Here is a 22,240-nt window from a genome sequence, read left to right as displayed (position 1 = left end):
CTGTGACAACAATTACAAATGTTGTCAAGGTGTGTAAAAGAAGGGAGTTTAAAGAGAAGACAGGATAGAAGGAGCAGGTGATGAGGGGACAGAAATTTAGGCAGTGAAATATAAGACAAGATTATAGGGAGGGAGTATGAGGGAAGTTATCTGGAAGTGTCAGTGGATGGATCTTTGAAAGATGAGGTGAACCATGCATTTGATGAGGGAACCATGCAATTGATGAGGGGAAAATAGTGAATGATGGGTTGAGGCATCTGTGGAGACAAAGAACATTATCCATAGAGGTGGAAATGTATAAGAGTATAGTGGTACTAACACTATTGTATGGGTTTGAAGTATGGGTTTTAAACATTACATCTAGGAGGAGACTGTGGTCTATCAGAAAGTTAGACCACACAGTATATCTATCATTCAGTATACCTTAATCTAAGACTGGTGTCTACTGGTAGACTACAGTCTTCCCTGATAAACCTTCATCCATAAATGGTCTGTACTGGCAGACTGGTAGACCACAGTCTTGCTGATACATGAATGATGTATTCCCTCAGACTGGTCGACCGGGGTCAGCTAGAGATGGTGACTGGTGGTTGGGTGATGAATGACGAGGCCAACACTCACTACTTTGCCATGCTGGTTCAAATGATGGAGGGTCATGAGTGGCTCAAACTAAACCTGGGAGTTAAACCAAAGTAAGTCCAGCCAGCGACGCTACAACTGTTTACCCTCGTTGTTGTTGTCATCCTCGTTGAGGCACCTGGCCTTATTGGCACACTACCTCACTCTTATATATTAATAATACAATGGACCCTGGGTTATAGGCCATAATCCGTTCCAGAAGGTCAGCTGATAACCGAAATGGCCAAAAACCGAAATAACATTCCCCATAAGAATTAATGGAAATGCAATTAACCCGTTCCAGACAAACATATTCACAAAAAATAATTTTTTTAACAATTATGTAAATATTACATACCTTTATTGAAGGCTAATGCTGGCTTCTGGAAGATAGGGAAGAGGAAAGAGGGAGGAGTTAGTGTTTGGAAGGGGAATCCCCCTCCATAAAGACATTAGGTAGCAAAGTCTTCTCTGGGGTTACTTCCCTTCTTTGTCTTTTAATGCCATTAGGACCAGCTTGAGAGTCAGTGGACCCCTGTCTCACAACAAATCTGTCCATAGAGGTCTGTTTCTGGCATCTCTCTAAGATTTCCCTGAAGTGGGACAGGGTTTTGTCAATGAACATGTTGCAGATATGGCTTGTTTCAGCTTGGTCAGGGTGGTGTTTCTCTACAAAAGCTTGCACCCTAATCCACACTGCACACACCTCTTTAATGTGTCACTTACTGCTACAGTACATTCATTATTTACCTTAAAATATCTGTAGTCTTAATGTAGGGCAAGAGGCGAGTAGTATTTATTTGCAGGAAGTCAGTGTAGGTAGCAGTAGATGTAGGTACAGTACACCTCAGGATTTGGGATTGCGACAGTCAAGGGATAAAATATACATTGCATATAATAAACATTGCATGTTTATATACTATGTTTATATACTATGTAATATACTATGTAATGTGTTTCTTATATAATTTTGAAGAAGATATAATAGATGGATTAATGAAAATGTCTATATTAACGTAAAATAAGACATTTAATGTGCCAGTGATTATTATTAAATATACATTGCATATAAACATTGCATGTTTTTTTATACTATGTAATGTGTTTCTTTGGGCCCATGGTTGCTTATTTTGCAGTTGTACTCAATCAATAACCACAAAAAAAAAAAATGGATTATAGCAAAATGTTTGGATGAATGAGCAGAAGCTTCCTCACTCGCCCAGAGACAAAGCCAAACTGACTTGCAAGCAGCCCCAGCCGGCAGATGGATGCCTCCCAAACGGCCGATAACTGAATTAATGGCCGATAATCGGGCGCTGAAAAACCAGCCGATAACCGAGTTGGCCGATAACTGAACTGGCCGATAACTGGGGGTCCACTGTAATTATAATATTAATAATAATAATTATAATACTGCAAGTATGTGTTTATACAGTAGTTTCCTCACATCTATGGGGTTGCATTCCAAGGACCTGCTGTTGCGGATACTGAAATCACTGATAGTAGCGAATCCTATATAGTATAAGTCGTTTTTCATTTACATATATACCTATTATAAAGTTTAATTGATAAATTACACAAAATAATTCAAGAATTACCACTTTTTCACAGATTGAAGGCACTGCACAACTTCTCTTAGACTTTGAACAACTTCCACCATCACTAATTTTGGACATTGAGGTCATTACAGGAGGTCCTCACGTATATGCCAGGTTCCAGGCTACCAGGTTCCAGGCTACCAGGTTCCAGGCTACCAGGTTCCAGGCTACCAGGTTCCAGGCTACCAGGTTCCAGGTTCCAGGCTACCAGGTTCCAGGCTACCAGGTTCTAGGCTGCCAGGTTCCAGGCTACCAGGTTCCAGGCTACCAGGTTCCAGGCTACCAGGTTCCAGGCTACCAGGTTCTAGGCTACCAGGTTCCAGGCTACCAGGTTCCAGGCTACCAGGTTCCAGGCTACCAGGTTCCAGGCTACCAGGTTCCAGGTTCCAGGCTACCAGGTTCCAGGCTACCAGGTTCCAGGCTACCAGGTTCCAGGCTACCAGGTTCCAGGCTACCAGGTTCTAGGCTACCAGGTTCCAGGCTACCAGGTTCCAGGCTACCAGGTTCCAGGCTACCAGGTTCCAGGCTACCAGGTTCCAGGTTCCAGGCTACCAGGTTCCAGGCTACCAGGTTCCAGGCTACCAGGTTCCAGGCTACCAGGTTCCAGGCTACCAGGTTCCAGGCTACCAGGTTCCAGGCTACCAGGTTCCAGGCTACCAGGTTCCAGGCTACCAGGTTCCAGGCTACCAGGTTCCAGGCTACCAGGTTCCAGGCTACCAGGTTCCAGGCTACCAGGTTCCAGGCTACCAGGTTCCAGGCTACCAGGTTCCAGGCTACCAGGTTCCAGGCTACCAGGTTCCAGGCTACCAGGTTCCAGGCTACCAGGTTCCAGGCTACCAGGTTCCAGGCTACCAGGTTCCAGGCTACCAGGTTCTAGGCTACCAGGTTCCAGGCTACCAGGTTCCAGGCTACCAGGTTCCAGGCTACCAGGTTCCAGGCTACCAGGTTCCAGGTTCCAGGCTACCAGGTTCCAGGCTACCAGGTTCCAGGCTACCAGGTTCCAGGCTACCAGGTTCCAGGCTACCAGGTTCCAGGCTACCAGGTTCCAGGCTACCAGGTTCCAGGCTACCAGGTTCCAGGCTACCAGGTTCCAGGCTACCAGGTTCCAGGCTACCAGGCTCCAGGCTACCAGGCTCCAGGCTACCAGGCTCCAGGCTACCAGGTTCCAGGCTACCAGGTTCCAGGCTACCAGGTTCCAGGCTACCAGGTTCCAGGCTACCAGGTTCCAGGCTACCAGGTTCCAGGCTACCAGGTTGCAGGCTACCAGGTTGCAGGCTACCAGGTTCCAGGCTACCAGGTTCCAGGCTACCAGGTTCCAGTACACTCAATATTTACCTTAAAATATTTGTAGTCTTAATGTAGGATGAAATGAGTAGTGAATATAGTGGGTAGTTCCCACACCAGCTACCATACCTGGTAGTTCCCACACCAGCTACCATACCTGGTAGTTCCCACACCAGCTACCATACCTGCTAGTTCCCACACCAGCTACCATACCTGCTAGTTCCCACACCAGCTACCATACCTGCTAGTTCCCACACCAGCTACCATACCTGGTAGTTCCCACACCAGCTACCATACCTGGTAGTTCCCACACCAGCTACCATACCTGGTAGTTCCCACACCAGCTACCATACCTGGTAGTTCCCACACCAGCTACCATACCTGGTAGTTCCCACACCAGCTACCATACCTGGTAGTTCCCACACCAGCTACCATACCTGGTAGTTCCCACACCAGCTACCATACCTGGTAGTTCCCGCACCAGCTACCATACCTGGTAGTTCCCGCACCAGCTACCATACCTGGTAGTTCCCGCACCAGCTAACATACCTGGTAGTTCCCACACCAGCTACCATACCTTGTAGTTCCCACACCAGCTACCATACCTTGTAGTTCCCACACCAGCTACCATACCTGGTAGCTCCCGCACCAGCTACCATACCTACACAAAATATACAACTTAAATTTAAAGCGCCCCAGAGCAATTACTATTATCACCATCGACGTACCTTGTTCGCCGAGTTTAATCATTTCTGACTACTACCCTTCGATGCACTGCAAATGAGAGAGAACGAGTAAACAAGAGAGGAGAGAGACGCCGGGAATGTAAACATGAGAGAGAACGAGTAAACAAGAGAGGAGATAGACGCCAGGAATGTAAACATGAGAGAGAACGAGTAAACAAGAGAGGAGAGAGACGCCAGGAATGTAAACATGAGAGAGAACGAGTAAACAAGAGAGGAGAGAGACGCCAGGAATGTAAACATGAGAGAGAACGAGTAAACAAGAGAGGAGAGAGACGCCGGGAATGTAAACAAACGAAAGTATAAGGGAAGTCATTAGATCAGAAGAAACACACATTAATTCCTGTCTTTATCTTAGTACTGTAGAATAAATATGAAGGAATAATCTTGTAGTTAGCCTCAGTAATACCATTGTGTGCACATTTTCTCTGGTATCGAACTAGACACAACATAAAAGGCCCAAAAATCTGGAACTCGTTACATGTGAATATAAAAGAAACATTGTTTATAAATTCAAGTCTCTTCTCAAAAATCACTTACTCACCCACAACTAAATAAATACTGAATAATTGTATCTCATAAATTGTATCTCGTAAATGTTTCTCATTATTGTATCTCATAAATGTCTAACCTGTGACCCAATCAAACTTTATTTTTTTAATTACATTACCTAACAGAATACTCCATTCTACTGAATGTTCAGCAACACAGTAAATAACAATATAACCTGTCTTTGTAATACTCATTTGTGCTTAATTGTTATTTGTTTACAATAATGTTTTTATCACTGTATATATCATTGCTTAGTTAATCTTAAGTTAATTTTAAGCCTGCCCATAATGCTCTGCATACAAGTGGCTTTGGCATGTTGCACTGTAATAACTGTATTCCTTTGTAGTTCACTGTATCATGTTCAAATTAATAAATAAATAAATAATTCTTGCCGTCACACTGACAAGCTGCTAGAGACAACATAATTCTTGCTGTCACTCTGACAAGCTGCTAGAGACAACATAATTCTTGCTGTCACTCTGACAAGCTGCTAGAGACAACATAATTCTTGCTGTCACTCTGACAAGCTGCTAGAGACAACATAATTCTTGCCGTCACTCTGACAAGCTGCTAGAGACAACATAATTCTTGCCGTCACTCTGACAAGCTGCTAGAGAGAACATAATTCTTGCCGTCACTCTGACAAGCTGCTAGAGACAACATAATTCTTGCCGTCACTCTGACAAGCTGCTAGAGACAACATAATTCTTGCCGTCACTCTGACAAGCTGCTAGAGACAACATAATTCTTGCCGTCACTCTGACAAGCTGCTAGAGACAACATAATTCTTGCTGTCACTCTGATAAGCTGCTAGAGACAACATAATTCTTGCCGTCACTCTGACAAGCTGCTAGAGACAACATAATTCTTGCTGTCACTCTGATAAGCTGCTAGAGACAACATAATTCTTGCCGTCACTCTGACAAGCTGCTAGAGACAACATAATTCTTGCTGTCACTCTGACAAGCTGCTAGAGACAACATAATTCTTGCCGTCACTCTGACAAGCTGCTAGAGACAACATAATTCTTGCTGTCACTCTGATAAGCTGCTAGAGACAACATAATTCTTGCCGTCACTCTGACAAGCTGCTAGAGACAACATAATTCTTGCCGTCACTCTGACAAGCTGCTAGAGACAACATAATTCTTGCTGTCACTCTGATAAGCTGCTAGAGACAACATAATTCTTGCCGTCACTCTGACAAGCTGCTAGAGACAACATAATTCTTGCTGTCACTCTGACAAGCTGCTAGAGACAACATAATTCTTGCTGTCACTGTGACAAGCTGCTAGAGACAACATAATTCTTGCTGACACTCTGACAAGCTGCTAGAGACAACATAATTCTTGCTGTCACTCTGACAAGCTGCTAGAGACAACATAATTCTTGCTGTCACTGTGACAAGCTGCTAGAGACAACATAATTCTTGCTGTCACTGTGACAAGCTGCTAGAGACAACATAATTCTTGCTGTCACTCTGACAAGCTGCTAGAGACAACATAATTCTTGCCGTCACTCTGACAAGCCACCCGGCTGCCACATCTCATATTTGTCAAATTTATTTTGCTGTGGTTGTATGTATAATGTTTATATGTTATGTAACGAGTATCTTATATAATTTTGAAAATATCATAGATGGATTAATGAAAATGTCTATATTAATGTAATATATGACATTAATGTGCCCATAGTGATTATTATTGTCATTATTATTGTCATTATTATTATTATGGTGTCAAGACTAATGAGACACTCTTAGTGATTTTAATGTATACCTGTATGTCAGCATAGTGTGTACCTGTTTGTCAGCATAGTGTGTACCTGTATGTCAGCATAGTGTGTACCTGTATGTCAGCATAGTGTGTACCTGTTTGTCAGCATAGTGTGTACCTGTATGTCAGCATAGTGTGTACCTGTATGTCAGCATAGTGTGTACCTGTTTGTCAGCATAGTGTGTACCTGTATGTCAGCATAGTGTGTACCTGTATGTCAGCATAGTGTGTACCTGTATGTCAGCATAGTGTGTACCTGTATGTCAGCATAGTGTGTACCTGTATGTCAGCACAGTGTGTACCTGTATGTCAGCATAGTGTGTACCTGTATGTCAGCATAGTGTGTACCTGTTTGTCAGCATAGTGTGTACCTGTTTGTCAGCATAGTGTGTACCTGTATGTCAGCATAGTGTGTACCTGTACATCAGCACAGTGTGTACCTGTACGTCAGCATAGTGTGTACCTGTACGTCAGCATAGTGTGTACCTGTATGTCAGCACAGTGTGTACCTGTATGTCAGCATAGTGTGTACCTGTATGTCAGCATAGTGTGTACCTGTATGTCAGCACAGTGTGTACCTGTATGTCAGCATAGTGTGTACCTGTATGTCAGCATAATGTGTACCTGTACATCAGCATAGTGTGTACCTGTATGTCAGCATAGTGTGTACCTGTATGTCAGCATAGTGTGTACCTGTATGTCAGCATAGTGTGTACCTGTATGTCAGCACAGTGTGTACCTGTATGTCAGCACAGTGTGTACCTGTATGTCAGCATAGTGTGTACCTGTATGTCAGCACAGTGTGTACCTGTATGTCAGCACAGTGTGTACCTGTATGTCAGCATAGTGTGTACCTGTATGTCAGCACAGTGTGTACCTGTATGTCAGCATAGTGTGTACCTGTATGTCAGCACAGTGTGTACCTGTATGTCAGCATAGTGTGTACCTGTATGTCAGCACAGTGTGTACCTGTATGTCAGCACAGTGTGTACCTGTATGTCAGCATAGTGTGTACCTGTATGTCAGCATAGTGTGTACCTGTATGTCAGCATAGTGTGTACCTGTATGTCAGCACAGTGTGTACCTGTATGTCAGCATAGTGTGTACCTGTATGTCAGCATAGTGTGTACCTGTATGTCAGCATAGTGTGTACCTGTATGTCAGCATAGTGTGTACCTGTATGTCAGCACAGTGTGTACCTGTACATCAGCACAGTGTGTACCTGTATGTCAGCACAGTGTGTACCTGTACGTCAGCACAGTGTGTACCTGTACGTCAGCACAGTGTGTACCTGTACGTCAGCAGTGTGTACCTGTATGTCAGCATAGTGTGTACCTGTATGTCAGCATAGTGTGTACCTGTATGTCAGCATAGTGTGTACCTGTATGTCAGCATAGTGTGTACCTGTATGTCAGCATAGTGTGTACCTGTATGTCAGCATAGTGTGTACCTGTATGTCAGCATAGTGTGTACCTGTATGTCAGCATAGTGTGTACCTGTATGTCAGCATAGTGTGTACCTGTATGTCAGCATAGTGTGTACCTGTATGTCAGCATAGTGTGTACCTGTATGTCAGCATAGTGTGTACCTGTACATCAGCACAGTGTGTACCTGTATGTCAGCATAGTGTGTACCTGTACGTCAGCACAGTGTGTACCTGTATGTCAGCATAGTGTGTACCTGTACGTCAGCACAGTGTGTACCTGTACGTCAGCACAGTGTGTACCTGTAAGTCAGCACAGTGTGTACCTGTACGTCAGCACAGTGTGTATCTGTAAGTCAGCACAGTGTGTACCTGTACGTCAGCACAGTGTGTACCTGCACTCCAGCACAGTGTGTACCTGTATGTCAGCACAGTGTGTACCTGTACATCAGCACAGTGTGTACCTGTACGTCAGCACAGTGTGTACCTGCACTCCAGCACAGTGTGTACCTGTATGTCAGCACAGTGTGTACCTGTACGTCAGCACAGTGTGTACCTGTACGTCAGCACAGTGTGTACCTGCACTCCAGCACAGTGTGTACCTGTACGTCAGCACAGTGTGTACCTGCACTCCAGCACAGTGTGTACTTGTACGTCAGCACAGTGTGTACCTGTACGTCAGCACAGTGTGTACCTGCACTCCAGCACAGTGTGTACCTGTACGTCAGCGCAGTGTGTACCTGTACGTCAGTGCAGTGTGTACCTGTACGTCAGCACAGTATGTACCTGTACGTCAGCACAGTGTGTACCTGTACGTCAGCACAGTGTGTACCTGTACTCCAGCACAGTGTGTACCTGTCCTCCAGCACAGTGTGTACCTGTACTCCAGCACAGTGTGTACCTGTAAGTCAGCACAGTGTGTACCTGTACTCCAGCACAGTGTGTACCTGTACTCCAGCACAGTGTGTACCTGTACATCAGCACAGTGTGTACCTGTACATCAGCACAGTGTGTACCTGTATGTCAGCACAGTGTGTACCTGTACATCAGCACAGTGTGTACCTGGACTCCAGCACAGTGTGTACCTGTACTCCAGCACAGTGTGTACCTGTACACCAGCACAGTGTGTACCTGTACTCCAGCACAGTGTGTACCTGTACATCAGCACAGTGTGTACCTGTACTCCAGCACAGTGTGTACCTGTACTCCAGCACAGTGTGTACCTGTACATCAGCACAGTGTGTACCTGTACTCCAGCACAGTGTGTACCTGTCCATCACAGTGTGTACCTGTACATCAGCACAGTGTGTACCTGTACTCCAGCACAGTGTGTACCTGTACATCAGCACAGTGTGTACCTGTACATCAGCACAGTGTGTACCTGTACTCCAGCACAGTGTGTACCTGTACATCACAGTGTGTACCTGTACATCAGCACAGTGTGTACCTGTACTCCAGCACAGTGTGTACCTGTACATCAGCACAGTGTGTACCTGTACATCAGCACAGTGTGTACCTGTACTCCAGCACAGTGTGTACCTGTACTCCAGCACAGTGTGTACCTGTACTCCAGCACAGTGTGTACCTGTACGTCAGCACAGTGTGTACCTGTACTCCAGCACAGTGTGTACCTGTACTCCAGCACAGTGTGTACCTGTACATCAGCACAGTGTGTACCTGTACTCCAGCACAGTGTGTACCTGTACACCAGCACAGTGTGTACCTGTACATCAGCACAGTGTGTACCTGTACACCAGCACAGTGTGTACCTGTACACCAGCACAGTGTGTACCTGTACACCAGCACAGTGTGTACCTGTACACCAGCACAGTGTGTACCTGTACACCAGCACAGTGTGTACCTGTACACCAGCACAGTGTGTACCTGTACACCAGCACAGTGTGTACCTGTACTCCAGCACAGTGTGTACCTGTACACCAGCACAGTGTGTACCTGTACACCAGCACAGTGTGTACCTGTACGTCAGAACAGAGTGTAAGTTTATTTAGGTACAGGTACACATAATTATAATTATCAGAGTACATATATATGAAATAACTTTAAAACACTTGGAACTTTGGAAAGTTTCCAGACATAATAGAGAGATGTGGAGCTGACGGAGGATGTAAACAGAGACATATGGTGGGGGTGGGTGGAGAATATAACGAGTTTGTCATAAATTCAAATGTCCGTATTAGCAAAACGCTGTAAAGCAAACCACCATAAAGCGGGGCCCTGCTGTAATAAGCAAAATTAAGGTTTATCTTCAGGCCATGGTAAACCACAGGTGACTGAAACAACGGATGCTGGACCCACGGATACAGGGGTCCTATTTTAATAATAATAATAATAATAATAATAATAATAATAATAATAATAATAATAATGATACTGTAAGTCTTTTTTTATATATGGTTTTGTGACATTAAATGTCGTTATTGTCGGCAGCAACGGTTGGGCCATTGATCCGTTTGGGATGACGTCGACGATGGCGTACCTGTTGAAGAGGATGGGACTGGAGAACATGGTGGTACAGAGGGTACACTACGCTGTCAAGAAGTACCTGGCCCGGGAGAAGTGTCTGGAGTTTAGGTGGAGACAAGTATGGGGTGAGTATGATACAGTGCTGTACCACCAGTGTGGTGCACTACTGTACCACCAGTGTGGTGCACTACTGTACCACCAGTGTGGTACACTACTGTACCACCAGTGTGGTGCACTACTGTACCACCAGAGTGGTACACTAATGTACCACCAGTGTGGTGTACTACTGTACCACCAGTGTGGTGCACTACTGTACCACCAGTGTGGTGCACTACTGTACCACCAGAGTGGTACACTAATGTACCACCAGAGTGGTGCACTACTGTACCGCCAGTGTGGTACATTAATGTACCACCAGTGTGGTGTACTACTGTACAACCAGTGTGGTGCACTACTGTACCACCAGTGTGGTGCACTACTGTACCACCAGAGTGGTACACTAATGTACCACCAGAGTGGTGCACTACTGTACCACCAGTGTGGTGCACTACTGTACCACCAGTGTGGTGCACTACTGTACCACCAGTGTGGTGCACTACTGTACCACCAGAGTGGTACACTAATGTACCACCAGAGTGGTGCACTACTGTACCACCAGTGTGGTACACTAATGTACCACCAGTGTGGTGTACTACTGTACAACCAGTGTGGTACACTAATGTACCACCAGTGTGGTGCACTACTGTACAACCAGTGTGGTGCACTACTGTACAACCAGTGTGGTGCACTACTGTACAACCAGTGTGGTACACTAATGTACCACCAGTGTGGTACACTACTGTACAACCAGTGTGGTGCACTACTGTACAACCAGTGTGGTGCACTACTGTACCACCAGTGTGGTGCACTACTGTACCACCAGAGTGGTACACTACTGTACAACCAGTGTGGTGCACTACTGTACCACCAGAGTGGTACACTAATGTACCACCAGTGTGGTGCACTACTGTACCACCAGTGTGGTGCACTACTGTACCACCAGTGTGGTGCACTACTGTACCACCAGTGTGGTGCACTACTGTACCACCAGAGTGGTACATTACTGTACCACCAGTGTGGTGCACTGCTGTACCACCAGAGTGGTACACTACTGTACCACCAGTGTGGTGCACTACTGTACAACCAGTGTGGTACACTACTGTACCTGGAGTTTACCTGGAGAGAGTTCCGGGGGTCAACGCCCCCGCGGCCCGGTCTGTGACCAGGCCTCCTGGTGGATCAGAGCCTGATCAACCAGGCTGTTACTGCTGGCTGCACGCAAACCAACGTACGAGCCACAGCCCGGCTGGTCAGGTACCGACTTTAGGTGCTTGTCCAGTGCCAGCTTGAAGACTGCCAGGGGTCTGTTGGTAATCCCCCTTATGTGTGCTGGGAGGCAGTTGAACAGTCTCGGGCCCCTGACACTTATTGTATGGTCTCTTAACGTGCTAGTGACACCCCTGCTTTTCATTGGGGGGATGGTGCATCGTCTGCCAAGTCTTTTGCTTTCGTAGTGAGTGATTTTCGTGTGCAAGTTCGGTACTAGTCCCTCTAGGATTTTCCAGGTGTATATAATCATGTATCTCTCCCGCCTGCATTCCAGGGAATACAGGTTTAGGAACCTCAAGCGCTCACCATCAGTGTGGTGCACTACTGTACCACCAGTGTTGTACTCTACTGTACCACCAGTGTAGTACACTATTGTGCCACCAGTGTGGTATGCTACTGTACCACCAGTGTGGTACACTACTGTACCACCAGTGTGGTGCACTACTGCACCACCAGAGTGGTACACTACTGTACCACCAGAGTGGTACACTAATGTACCACCAGTGTGGTACACTACTGTACCATCAGTGTGGTGCACTACTGTACCACCAGTGTTGTACTCTACTGTACCACCAGTGTAGTACACTATTGTGCCACCAGTGTGGTACACTACTGTACCACCAGTGTGGTACACTACTGTACCACCAGAGTGGTGCACTACTGGACCACCAGTTTGATACACTACTGTACCACCAGTGTGGTGCACTACCTTACCACCAGTGTGGTACACTACTGTACCACCAGTGTGGTGAACTACTGTACCACCAGTGTGGTACACTACTGTACCACCACCAGTGTGATACACTACCACCACCAGTGTGGTACATAAGAACATAAGAAAGAAGGAACACTGCAGGAGGCCTGTTGGCCCATTCTAGGCAGGTCCTTTACAATTCATCCCACTAACAAAACATTTGCCCAACCCAATTTTCAATGCTATCCAAGAAATAAGCTCTGATGTGAAAGTCCCACTCAAATCCAACCCCACCCACTCATGTACTTATCCAACCTAAATTTGAAACTACCCAAAGTCCCAGCCTCAATAACCCAACTAGGTAGACTGTTCCACTCATCAACTACCCTATTTCCAAACCAATACTTTCCTATGTCCTTTCTAAATCTTAACTTATCTAACTTAAATCCATTACTGCAGGTTCTCTCTTGGAGAGACATCCTCAAGACCTTATTAATATCCCCTTTATTAATACCTATCTTCCACTTATACAGTTCGATCAGGTCTCCCCTCATTCTTCGTCTAACAAGTGAATGTAACTTAAGAGTCTTCAATCTTTCTTCATAAGGAAGATTTCTAATGCTATGTATTAATTTAGTCATCCTACGCTGAATGTTTTCTAACGAATTTATGTCCATTCTGTAATATGGAGACCAGAACCGAGCTGCATAATCTAGGTGAGGCCTTACTAATGATGTATAAAGCTGCAGTATGACCTCTGGACTTCTGTTGCTTACACTTCTTGATATAAATCCCAGTAATCTATTTGCCTTATTACGTACGCTTAGGCATTGCTGTCTTGGTTTAAGGTTGCTGCTCACCATAACCCCCAAGTCCTTTTCGCAATCTGTATGGCTAAGTTCTACATCATTTAACTTATAAGTACTAGGGTTATGGGCACTCCCAAGCTTCAGAACCTTGCATTTATCTACATTGAACTGCATCTGCCACTTTTCTGACCAAGAATAGAGTTTGTTTAAATCCTCCTGAAGTTCCATAACATCTATATTTGAATCAATTATCCTACCTATCTTTGTGTCATCGGCAAATTTGCTCATATCACTAGTAATTCCCTCATCAAGATCATTGATATATATTATAAACAACAACGGGCCCAAGACTGATCCCTGTGGAACGCCACTTGTTACAGATCCCCACTCGGATTTAACCCCATTTATGGACACTCTCTGCTTCCTGTCAGTGAGCCATGACTCGATCCACGAGAGCACTTTTCCCCCAATGCCATGAGCTGCCACTTTCTTTAACAGTCTATGGTGCGGAACTCTATCAAAAGCCTTACTAAAATCTAAGTAAATAATATCAAATTCTTTATCGTGGTCAACAGCCTCAAAAGCTTTACTGCAGAAAGTTAATAAATTAGTTAGACAAGACCGGCCTCTTGTGAATCCATGCTGAGTATCATTAATCAAGCTATGCTTATCGAGATGGCTTCTTATAATCTCAGCTGTAATTGACTCTAGTAATTTGCCTACAATTGAGGTCAGGCTTATTGGGCGGTAATTTGACGGTAACGACTTGTCCCATTTTAAAAATAGGAATTACATTAGCCATCTACACTTCACTACTGTACCACCAGTGTGGTACACTACTGTACTAACAGTGTGGTACTCTACTGTACCACCACCAGTGTGGTACACTACTGTACCACCAGTGTGGTACACTACCACAAGTGTGGTACACTACCACAAGTGTGGTACACTATTGTACCACCAAGTTTAAAGTCTATCTACTACATGATCATTTAAGAAAAACTTAAATAATTGAACTGAACATAAAACCAAGAAAAGTGGATCTAAACCAGTGTTGTGTTGAGGATGGTGGATCTAAACCAGTGTTGTGTTGAGGATGGTGGATCTAAACCAGTGTTGTGTTGTGGATAGTGGATCTAAACCAGGGATGAGGAAGGTTGGTCTACACCAGTCTTGTGTAGCACAGGCTGACGGTTGGTCTACACCAGTCTTGTGTAGCACAGGCTGACGGTTGGTCTACACCAGTCTTGTGTAGCACAGGCTGACGGTTGGTCTACACCAGTCTTGTGTAGCACAGGCTGATGGTTGGTCTACACCAGTCTTGTGTAGCACAGGCTGATGGTTGGTCTACACCAGTCTTGTGTAGCACAGGCTGATGGTTGGTCTACACCAGTCTTGTGTAGCACAGGCTGATGGTTGGTCTACACCAGTCTTGTGTAACACAGGCTGGCGGTTGGTCTACACCAGTCTTGTGTAGTGCAGGCTGACGGTTGGTCTACACCAGTCTTGTGTAGCGCAGGCTGACGGTTGGTCTACACCAGTCTTGTGTAGCGCAGGCTGCTCTGTATTTGATTGAGGAAGGCTCCTACATAGGTGCAACTTTTCAACAATAAAGGTCCCTAAGTGTGGCACATGTTTCTCATCAACTTGTGGATGTTTTATAGCATCATCAATGTCATAATGTTCTACTTTGTGTTCAGACTTCTTCGGCGGCCACACAATCTTTCTTACAGTTTGGCGACCTTCAGAATTGCTATTTATTTGGGGCCCAAGGAACGTAACCCTATTTTTCCCTTATATTTTTGTTTTATTTTATATGATTTTTTATGAAGAACATAACTACCGCCTTAATTGATGCTTAGGTGTATATGTATTAAACTTGTGTTGCATCAGGGCAATAATCCCTTCATTTACACCATTGTGGTCATCATTTACACTGCCATCATCATTTACAGACTCTGGCAGCTCGACAGAGATGTTATGCCACATGATGCCATTCTACAGCTATGACGTGCCTCACACCTGTGGCCCTGACCCTAAGATCTGCTGTCAGTTTGACTTCCGGCGCCTGCCAGGCTCTGGTGTCACCTGCCCCTGGCACCTACCACCCCAGACCATCAGTGACCACAACCTGGCAGCCAGGTAACTACCACTACCCCTGACACCTACCACAGCAGACCATCAACCTGGCAGCTAGGTAGCTACCCTCCCTCCCTCACCTCTGGCACCTACCATCCACACTAGGCAGGTCCTTCTCAAAACTAACCATTATCACCCACACATTTGCACAATCTATACCCAAAGATCCACAAAAAGTTATCTTCAGTATCTCAGATCCCCATTAAACCCAGACAGTATACACTTATATATTTGTTTGACTTATTTTTCAAGCTGCCCAAGGTTTGAGCTTCTAGTACCCTACGTGGTAGATTGTTCCGCTCGTTGACAATTCTGTTTCAAAGCCAGGACTTACCTACATATTTTCTAAATCTAAATTTATTTAATTTAAATCTCATATTACAGGTTCTTGATTCAATATTCTCAATATTTTGTTTATATTGCCTTTGTTTATGTCCATCATCCACTTGTAAACTTTATTGATGTCTGACCTTATTCTGTCTCAACAGTGAAGGTTGAAGGTTCTCAGTCTGTCCTTGTATGAGAGATTCCTTGTACAGTGAATTGTACAGGAGGGTCCTGCTTATACAGCAGGTTATGTTCTGGACTACTGCTGTACAGGAGGGTCCTGCTTATACAGCAGGTTATCTTCCAGGGTACTGCTGTACAGGAGGGTCCTGCTTATACAGCAGGTTATATTCTGGACTACTGCTGTACAGGAGGGTCCTGCTTATACAGCAGGTTATCTTCCAGGGTACTGCTGTACAGGAGGGTCCTGCTTATACAGCAGGTTATATTCCGGACTACTGCTGTACAGGAGGGTCCTGCTTATACAGCAGGTTATCTTCCAGGGTACTGCTGTACAGGAGGGTCCTGCTTATACAGCAGGTTATGTTCTGGACTACTGCTGTACAGGAGGGTCCTGCTTATACAGCAGGTTATCTTCCAGGGTACTGCTGTACAGGAGGGTCCTGCTTATACAGCAGGTTATATTCCGGACTACTGCTGTACAGGAGGGTCCTGCTTATACAGCAGGTTATCTTCCAGGGTACTGCTGTACAGGAGGGTCCTGCTTATACAGCAGGTTATCTTCCAGGGTACTGCTGTACAGGAGGGTCCTGCTTATACAGCAGGTTATCTTCCAGGGTACTGCTGTACAGGAGGGTCCTGCTTATACAGCAGGTTATCTTCCAGGGTACTGCTGTACAGGAGGGCCCTGCTTATACAGCAGGTTATCTTCCAGGGTACTGCTGTACAGGAGGGTCCTGCTTATACAGCAGGTTATCTTCCAGGGTACTGCTGTACAGGAGGGCCCTGCTTATACAGCAGGTTATCTTCCAGGGTACTGCTGTACAGGAGGGTCCTGCTTATACAGCAGGTTATCTTCCAGGGTACTGCTGTACAGGAGGGCCCTGCTTATACAGCAGGTTATCTTCCAGGGTACTGCTGTACAGGAGGGCCCTGCTTATACAGCAGGTTATCTTCCAGGGTACTGCTGTACAGGAGGACCCTGCTTATACAGCAGGTTATCTTCCAGAGTACTGCTGTACAGGAGGGTCCTGCTTATATAGCAGGTTATCTTCCAGGGTACTGCTGTACAGGAGGGTCCTGCTTATACAGCAGGTTATCTTCCAGGGTACTGCTGTACAGGAGGGCCCTGCTTATACAGCAGGTTATCTTCCAGGGTACTGCTGTACAGGAGGGCCCTGCTTATACAGCAGGTTATCTTCCAGGGTACTGCTGTACAGGAGGGCCCTGCTTATACAGCAGGTTATCTTCCAGGGTACTGCTGTACAGGAGGGTCCTGCTTATACAGAAGGTTATCTTCCAGGGTACTGCTGTACAGGAGGGTCCTGCTTATACAGCAGGTTATCTTCCAGGGTACTGCTGTACAGGAGGGCCCTGCTTATACAGCAGGTTATCTTTCAGGGTACTGCTGTACAGGAGTGTCCTGCTTATACAGCAGGTTATCTTCCAGGGTACTGCTGTACAGGAGGGTCCTGCTTATACAGCAGGTTATCTTCCAGGGTACTGCTGTACAGGAGGGTCCTGCTTATACAGCAGGTTATCTTCCAGGGTACTGCTGTACAGGAGGACCCTGCTTATACAGCAGGTTATATTCCAGACTACTGCTGTACAGGAGGGTCCTGCTTATACAGCAGGTTATATTCCGGACTACTGCTGTACAGGAGGGTCCTGCTTATACAGCAGGTTATCTTCCAGGGTACTGCTGTACAGGAGGGTCCTGCTTATACAGCAGGTTATCTTCCAGGGTACTGCTGTACAGGAGGGTCCTGCTTATACAGCAGGTTATCTTCCAGGGTACTGCTGTACAGGAGGGTCCTGCTTATACAGCAGGTTATCTTCCAGGGTACTGCTGTACAGGAGGGCCCTGCTTATACAGCAGGTTATCTTCCAGGGTACTGCTGTACAGGAGGGTCCTGCTTATACAGCAGGTTATCTTCCAGGGTACTGCTGTACAGGAGGGTCCTGCTTATACAGCAGGTTATCTTCCAGGGTACTGCTGTACAGGAGGGCCCTGCTTATACAGCAGGTTATCTTCCAGGGTACTGCTGTACAGGAGGACCCTGCTTATACAGCAGGTTATCTTCCAGAGTACTGCTGTACAGGAGGACCCTGCTTATATAGCAGGTTATCTTCCAGGGTACTGCTGTACAGGAGGGTCCTGCTTATACAGCAGGTTATCTTCCAGGGTACTGCTGTACAGGAGGGCCCTGCTTATACAGCAGGTTATCTTCCAGGGTACTGCTGTACAGGAGGGCCCTGCTTATACAGCAGGTTATCTTCCAGGGTACTGCTGTACAGGAGGGCCCTGCTTATACAGCAGGTTATCTTCCAGGGTACTGCTGTACAGGAGGGTCCTGCTTATACAGCAGGTTATCTTCCAGGGTACTGCTGTACAGGAGGGTCCTGCTTATACAGCAGGTTATCTTCCAGGGTACTGCTGTACAGGAGGGTCCTGCTTATACAGCAGGTTATCTTCCAGGGTACTGCTGTACAGGAGGACCCTGCTTATACAGCAGGTTATCTTCCAGGGTACTGCTGTACAGGAGGGTCCTGCTTATACAGCAGGTAAAGTTCTGGGCTACTGCTGTACAGAAGGGCCCCATTTATACAGTAGGTTAGGTTCCTGGCTACTGCTGTACAGGAGGGCCCCATTTATACAGTAGGTTAGGTTCCTGGCTACTACTGTACAGGAGGGCCCCATTTATACAGTAGGTTAGGTTCCTGGCTACTGCTGTACAGGAGGGCCCCACTTATACATCAGGTTAGGTTCCTGGCTACTACTGTACAGGAGGGCCCCACTTATACATCAGGTTAGGTTCCTGGCTACTACTGTACAGGAGGGCCCCACTTATACATCAGGTTAGGTTCCTGGCTACTACTGTACAGGAGGGCCCCATTTATACATCAGGTTAGGTTCCTGGCTACTACTGTACTGGAGGGCCCCACTTATACATCAGGTTAGGTTCCTGGCTACTACTGTACTGGAGGGCCCCACTTATACATCAGGTTAGGTTCCTGGCTACTACTGTACTGGAGGGCCCCACTTATACAGCAGGTTAGGTTCCTGGCTACTACTGTACTGGAGGGCCCCACTTATGCATCAGGTTAGGTTCCTGGCTACTGCTGTACAGGAGGGCCCCATTTATACAGCAAGTTAGGTTCCTGGCTACTACTGTACAGGAGGGCCCCATCTATACATCAGGTTAGGTTCCTGGCTACTACTGTACAGAAGGGCCCCATTTATACAGCAGGTTAGGTTCCTGGCTACTACTGTACAGAAGGGCCCCATTTATACAGCAGGTTAGGTTCCTGGCTACTACTGTACTGGAGGGCCCCATTTATACAGCAGGTTAGGTTCCTGGCTACTGCTGTACAGGAGGGCCCCATTTATACATCAGGTTAGGTTCCTGGCTACTGCTGTACAGGAGGGCCCCATTTATACAGCAAGTTAGGTTCCTGGCTACTACTGTACAGGAGGGCCCCATCTATACATCAGGTTAGGTTCCTGGCTACTACTGTACAGAAGGGCCCCATTTATACAGCAGGTTAGGTTCCTGGCTACTACTGTACAGAAGGGCCCCATTTATACAGCAGGTTAGGTTCCTGGCTACTACTGTACAGGAGGGCCCCACTTATACAGTAGGTTAGGTTCCTGGCTACTGCTGTACAGGAGGGCCCCACTTATACAGCAGGTTAGGTTCCTGGCTACTACTGTACAGGAGGGCCCCACTTATACAGCAGGTTAGGTTCCTGGCTACTGCTGTACAGGAGGGCCCCACTTATACAGCAGGTTAGGTTCCTGGCTACTACTGTACAGGAGGGCCCCACTTATACAGTAGGTTAGGTTCCTGGCTACTGCTGTACAGGAGGGCCCCACTTATACAGCAGGTTAGGTTCCTGGCTACTACTGTACAGGAGGGCCCCACTTATACAGCAGGTTAGGTTCCTGGCTACTACTGTACAGGAGGGCCCCACTTATACAGTAGGTTAGGTTCCTGGCTACTGCTGTACAGGAGGGCCCCACTTATACAGTAGGTTAGGTTCCTGGCTACTGCTGTACAGAAGGGCCCCACTTATACAGTAGGTTAGGTTCCTGGCTACTGCTGTACAGGAGGGCCCCACTTATACAGTAGGTTAGGTTCCTGGCTACTGCTGTACAGGAGGGCCCCATTTATACAGCAGGTTAGGTTCCTGGCTACTACTGTACAGAAGGGCCCCACTTATACATCAGGTTAGGTTCCTGGCTACTGCTGTACAGAAGGGCCCCACTTATACAGCAGGTTAGGTTCCTGGCTACTACTGTACTGGAGGGCCCCACTTATACAGCAGGTTAGGTTCCTGGCTACTACTGTACTGGAGGGCCCCACTTATACAGCAGGTTAGGTTCCTGGCTACTGCTGTACTGGAGGGCCCCATTTATACAGCAGGTTAGGTTCCTGGCTACTGCTGTACTGGAGGGTCCCATTTATACAGCAGGTTAGGTTCCTGGCTACTGCTGTACTGGAGGGCCCCATTTATACAGCAGGTTAGGTTCCTGGCTACTGCTGTACTGGAGGGCCCCACTTATACAGCAGGTTAGGTTCCTGGCTACTGCTGTACTGGAGGGCCCCACTTATACAGCAGGTTAGGTTCCTGGCTACTGCTGTACAGGAGGACCCCACTTATACATCAGGTTAGGTTCCTGGCTACTACTGTACAGGAGGGCCCCACTTATACAGCAGGTTAGGTTCCTGGCTACTACTGTACTGGAGGGCCCCATTTATACAGCAGGTTAGGTTCCTGGCTACTACTGTACAGGAGGGCCCCACTTATACAGCAGGTTAGGTTCCTGGCTACTACTGTACTGGAGGGCCCCACTTATACAGCAGGTTAGGTTCCTGGCTACTACTGTACTGGAGGGCCCCACTTATACAGCAGGTTAGGTTTCTGGCTACTACTGTACAGAAGGGCCCCACTTATACAGCAGGTTAGGTTCCTGGCTACTACTGTACTGGAGGGCCCCACTTATACAGCAGGTTAGGTTCCTGGCTCCTACTGTACAGAAGGGCCCCACTTATACAGCAGGTTAGGTTCCTGGCTACTACTGTACTGGAGGGCCCCACTTATACAGCAGGTTAGGTTCCTGGCTACTACTGTACAGAAGGGCCCCACTTATACAGCAGGTTAGGTTCCTGGCTACTACTGTACTGGAGGGCCCCACTTATACAGCAGGTTAGGTTCCTGGCTACTACTGTACAGAAGGGCCCCACTTATACAGCAGGTTAGGTTCCTGGCTACTACTGTACAGAAGGGCCCCACTTATACAGCAGGTTAGGTTCCTAGCTACTACTGTACAGAAGGGCCCCACTTATACAGCAGGTTAGGTTCCTGGCTACTACTGTACTGGAGGGCCCCACTTATACAGCAGGTTAGGTTCCTGGCTACTACTGTACAGAAGGGCCCCACTTATACAGCAGGTTAGGTTCCTGGCTACTACTGTACTGGAGGGCCCCACTTATACAGCAGGTTAGGTTCCTGGCTACTACTGTACAGAAGGGCCCCACTTATACAGCAGGTTAGGTTCCTGGCTACTACTGTACAGAAGGGCCCCACTTATACAGCAGGTTAGGTTCCTAGCTACTACTGTACAGAAGGGCCCCACTTATACAGCAGGTTAGGTTCCTGGCTACTACTGTACAGAAGGGCCCCACTTATACAGCAGGTTAGGTTCCTGGCTACTACTGTACAGAAGGGCCCCACTTATACAGCAGGTTAGGTTCCTGGCTACTACTGTACAGAAGGGCCCCACTTATACAGCAGGTTAGGTTCCTGGCTACTGCTGTAAAGTGAAACATAGCCCTGATAACATGTTTCCACTATCATATATTAAGTCAGCAATATATCTTGTGCTATAAAATACATTATATTACCTACCTTAAAATATTTTCATCATTATCTTAAAGTGAGTAGTGAATATATTTATTTTTGGAAGTTTGAATAAATGAAGAATGGTTATAATTGAGCACTGCTGTATTAGTGAAGCGCTGTAAAGTGAAGCGCTGTAAAGTGAAGCACTGTAAAGTGAAGAGTTGTAAAGTGAAGCGCTGTAAAGTGAAACACTGTAAAGTGGGTCCCTCCTGTATCATTCTTCACAGTATTTACTTCAGTACATTTACAGGACGACCCTGTGTGTACAACTCCCACTTTTTATTGTTCCACATTTTTGTTGGCTTTTAGGTGAGTCATTGTTCATTATGTTTAGTGCTTT

General features: G+C 46.5%; 1 protein-coding gene across 5 annotated transcripts in view; it reads left to right on the top strand.

Moving 5' to 3' along the window:
• Nucleotides 1-22,240, top strand: part of LOC128694208 (alpha-mannosidase 2x-like) — a 152,787-nt gene that overhangs the window by 30,380 nt on the left and 100,167 nt on the right. For all 5 annotated transcript variants that reach the window (XR_011393124.1, XM_070093753.1, XM_053784206.2 and 2 more), the window contains exons 7-9: nucleotides 552-692; nucleotides 10,441-10,601; nucleotides 15,303-15,489. Coding sequence is in view for 4 of the 5 variants with exons in the window: in XM_070093753.1 (XP_069949854.1) it covers nucleotides 552-692; nucleotides 10,441-10,601; nucleotides 15,303-15,489 (489 nt within the window). In the remaining variant the exon portion in view is untranslated. The remainder of the gene's footprint in view (nucleotides 1-551; nucleotides 693-10,440; nucleotides 10,602-15,302; nucleotides 15,490-22,240) is intronic.

Source organism: Cherax quadricarinatus, chromosome 43, assembly GCF_038502225.1.
Source record: "Cherax quadricarinatus isolate ZL_2023a chromosome 43, ASM3850222v1, whole genome shotgun sequence".
NCBI classification, from domain to species: Eukaryota; Metazoa; Arthropoda; class Malacostraca; order Decapoda; family Parastacidae; genus Cherax; species Cherax quadricarinatus.
This window is presented reverse-complemented; position numbering and strand designations above follow the sequence as displayed.